Source organism: Scylla paramamosain, chromosome 16, assembly GCF_035594125.1.
Source record: "Scylla paramamosain isolate STU-SP2022 chromosome 16, ASM3559412v1, whole genome shotgun sequence".
Lineage (NCBI taxonomy): Eukaryota > Metazoa > Arthropoda > Malacostraca > Decapoda > Portunidae > Scylla > Scylla paramamosain.
Window position 1 is genome coordinate 1471023 of NC_087166.1, and position 3978 is coordinate 1475000.

At 50.1% G+C, this 3978-nt stretch overlaps 3 protein-coding genes across 6 annotated transcripts in view; all 3 read right to left on the bottom strand.

The window, feature by feature from the left end:
• Positions 1–2074: 2074 nt before the first annotated feature.
• Positions 2075–3978, bottom strand: part of LOC135107884 (homeobox protein Hox-B2-like) — a 111918-nt gene continuing 110014 nt past the window's right edge. For all 4 annotated transcript variants that reach the window (XM_064018242.1, XM_064018243.1, XM_064018244.1 and 1 more), the window contains one exon: positions 2075–3978. This exon is cut by the window's right edge and continues 419 nt beyond it. The gene's annotated coding sequence lies outside the window, so the exon portion shown is untranslated.
• LOC135107837 (neurogenic protein mastermind-like) lies at positions 2862–3415 on the bottom strand. The gene is made up of 2 exons (XM_064018122.1): positions 3281–3415; positions 2862–3167 (listed from the first exon to the last, which is right to left on the bottom strand). Exons 1-2 carry the CDS (start codon positions 3413–3415, stop codon positions 2862–2864), a joined length of 441 nt encoding a protein of 146 aa, XP_063874192.1.
• Positions 3417–3978, bottom strand: part of LOC135107838 (nuclear pore complex protein nup54-like) — an 818-nt gene continuing 256 nt past the window's right edge. Inside the window, exon 2 of the mRNA XM_064018123.1 lies at positions 3417–3978. This exon is cut by the window's right edge and continues 5 nt beyond it. Coding sequence (XP_063874193.1) covers positions 3417–3978 — 562 coding nt within the window.

Consider the following 3978-nt stretch of genomic DNA (forward strand, 5'->3'; position numbering starts at 1 on the left):
TCATCGTATTATTGCCGGAATATCAAAGTATACAGTCATCGGTAATAGTGTTTATATGGACGTTTCAATGATTGTCAGATTAGAAACGTGGCAACTCTCTAAAGGGGAACTTTACAAAAATAGCGTTTCATAACAGATTACATTAGTGGATGACTGTAGGATGAGTGTACTCTTGCATGCAGTGGGTACATCTTAGCAAGGAGAGGGTCATGATAAACTCTGTTACAAGGACATTTATTTAGTTCACCCTTGAGTCATCAATATTACAATAATCTTACTATTCAAAATATGTACACACAGAGTAGGGGGGGCCGTAGGGGCGGAGGGGGGCTTGAGGCGGCCCTGAACATTCTCTCTCTCTCTCTCTCTCTCTCTCTCTCTCTCTCTCTCTCTCTCTCTCTCTCTCTCTCTCTCTCTCCAATCACTTTCTTCTGTTAACAATCTGATAATTGAACTATCGATTTTTTTTGTTATTTTTTAAGAAGATCCATTACCATCCCGTGATATGTGAAAGAAAACAAATATTTATAAATAAAATGGTCCAATGTGTTAAAATACTACGTCTACTGCACACAGAATGCATAATATCAATGCTTATAGAGGGTACAGTTCATAATGCTATCAGTAACACATGATGATAAATTTAAGTGCGTGTTTATGCAGTGTGATAGTCTACTGTATTTTTTATTTTTAACTTGAATGCATTGGGAAGATACAGAGCAATGGCGGCACGGCTCGACGATCTTCACACCTGCCTTCCTCTCCGTCGCGAGGGTGAGACGAGGAGAAGGGGAACATTTCGTCTGCTATGCATATTTTTCTCTCTTTTTTTTTTTTTTTTTTATCAGGAATTCTCCCTCTCTCTCTGGTTCAGTCTTAACACCACGAAGCACGTCTACTGAACCGCCTGGTGCTGGCCACTCACCATAGGGAGCACTTCGCCACGCAGCAGCACACAGCAGTTCTTGGGTTAAAAATACGGGAGCTATTTCATATACTTGAATTCCATACAGTGACAAGCTCCTCCTTGAGCGCCAGACAGACACACAATACTGTAGATGAATTTTTCTCCCACCAAGATACTTTTCCATTAGAGTTTTCGCGACTAATTGACACGCGAGAAAGACAAACTTTTAGCTGCTCTTCCATGTCCTTAACTTACATCACAACCTTCTGGCTCTCTCCGGGCATGAAAAAAAAATAAAATAAATAAATAAAATAAATAAATAAATAAATAAAAAAAGAATAAAAAATAAATAAAAATAATAATAATAATAATAATAAAAAATCACATCTTTCACTCATAAAACAATATAAAACAACACTGAAAACAGACTTCTGCTCTGACTCGACACCAAAACCAAACAAGAAGAATGTTGATGAAAAAACAAAAAAGAAGAATCAGACGACGGCAAAACTGTTACAAAATTCCCGAATCTCGAACGTGAATTCTTGGGTGAAATTTTTGTCTCCCGCGCCAACTTTGAAATGAAGGGAGAAAAGAAAGACTGCAAAAAAAATTCTGGTCGGAGACAGCAGCAAGAGACGGAGGAGGAAGAGGAGGAGGAGGAGGGAAGATTAGAAGGAGGAGGAGGAGGAGGAGGAGGAGGAGGAGGAGGAGGAGGAGGATTGAAGAAGCAGCCTCTCTCTGTTCGCATTATTACAATAACGCCGTGGCTTCTAGAGAAAGCGTGCGACGATAGAAAGAGTCATGTCAGAGAGGACAAGTTGCCTGAGCATGGAGGAGGAGGAGGAGGAGGAGGAGGAGGAGGAGGAGGAGGAGGAGGAGGAGAAGGAGGAGGAGAAGAATCAAGTATGAAACAGAGGAGGACAAGCGCGGCGTGGGAATGGCATTACTGTTTATCATTATTAAGGAATCATAGTCGTGTAGCGTTATCGCTAATTGTGTCTCTAGTTTGAAGGAATATTGATTTGGTTTCAAAGTTATTTTCACAATGCATCATTCACATTCACTCACACTCGTCACACACTCGAGGGTCACCTCACACCCTCCCTCTTTAAGAAAGAGATTTCCCTCTAAGTATTCTTAAAAAAAGAATGGGGTGGAAAGGTGTAAATTATTGCTGAGAAACTGTAACAACACGTCCACGCCCCATGTCACCAGCGGCCCGAAGGAAGAGGCCCCACCATGGAGAGTCTGAAGCTTATCACTACACGGAAGTCAGGGAACTACCTCTCTACCGCTGCACGTGGGTGGTGGGCAGACAGCTACAGGGCGCGGGGAGGCGGAGGGACAGAGTCTGGAATGATCAGCAACACAATTCTACAGCGCGAGTGAGTGGTGGATTGTCACGTGGCTCTGAGCCGAGGGACGCCCACCACACACACTGCTCCTCCTGGGTCCAGTTATCCAGTCACGTGGTTAACTCTACACTGGCAGCAGTGGCATTCACAGCCGCCGCCATCCCATCCTCGGGATCACATCACGTCAGCTCAGAGTCAATACTTAAGTAGTAACGCACGACACTGATGGAACCGACACGGATCAAGCCGACGCTCACCTCAAGGAACACTTGGCATTTGTATTGGCCGCTCACTTGCTCCTCGGCAGTGGCGCTCGCCGCTAGACCAGTGGTTGCCTAGTTTTCCGAGAATGACTCTGACGGGGAAAGTGAAGGGAGGCTAAGACGACACACGAGGGGAGGGACGCCTTCATCTTATACACTATGGGGCCGATGGTGGGGAGTGGATGAAAGAGGTCCGGACACTGCTGGGTTCTGAGTCCCCGACAAACCTTGTGAAAGGAACGTGTCTCACAGCGTGCGGACATAAACCTCTAATTCTTTTGAAAGACCAGTGTTGTGGGGGCAGGACAGGGGAGCCTGCGAGGGTGGTGGGGCTCAGCTCAGCTGGTAATACTCCGGGGCGAAGTCATTGGCCAGGTTGGTGAGGAAGTTAAAGTCGGAGGAGTTGCTGTTCTCGCTGGGGGCGGTGCTGCCGCCAGTCCCGCCGCCCTGCCCCCCGCCGCCCGGACCCCCGCCAGTCCCGCCCCCACCACCACTCTGCTCGAAGAAATTGAACGTGAAGTTAAGGTCGTGCTCGTGCTGCTGGTGATGGTACTGCTGGTCCTGGTAGGCGACGCCCTCACTGCCCGTGCCTCCAGTGGTAGTGCCATTGTTTGTAGTAGCCTCCGCCCGGACCCATGCCTGCCATGTTGGCTATGTTGGACTGGTTGTTGGCTGCCATGGAGGCCATGGCGGCGCCCTTCTCCGTCTGGTCATAGCCTGTGGCACCACACATGGCGTAGGAGTCATAATACTGCTGTGCCGATGCGTCGCCCTAGGCCGCCACAGGCGTACATTCCGCCATTGCTGTACATGTAGTTGTAGCTGGAGTAGCCGTCACCACACATCATGTTGTTGTAGTAGTGGCGGTTGTAGTTGTAACCATCCATGCTATAGCCGCCATTGTACATGTGTTGGGCCCCGCTGCTGCTGCTGTTGCTGTTGTTGCTGCTGTTGTTGTTGCTGGTGTTGCTGGGCGCAGGTGTAATCGTAACCGTGAGCGCTGGAGGCGCGGGTGTTTGTGCTGGCCATGTACTGGGGCGGAGTGGCGCGGCCCATGCCCCGGTACTGGTCCGCCCAGGAGCCCCGGTACGGCCCCGAGTAGGCCCCGGTGACCCCGCGCCCCTTGCCGTCGCCGGTGACATTGTTGTTGGTGGTGGTGTTGTTGCCGCCACAGTAAGATGAATAGGTGGAGCCTCTCCCGGCTCCCCCACGTCCTCCCACGCCGCTGCCGAAGCCGTGAGGAGTGACAGAGTTAGAGGTTGAGGCGGCGGCGGAAGCGGTGGTAGTGGCGGTGAGGGCCACGGTTCTGGATGAGCTGGTGGGCGGGGTTGTGAGGGCAGGGGAGCCAGGCACTCCTCTTGTGCCGGCTAGATGGGCAGGGGAGGCGGTCGGGGTGGCAGGGGTGAGGGGCGGTGTGGCGCGAGGGATGGGAGGGGTGTTGAGGGGTGGT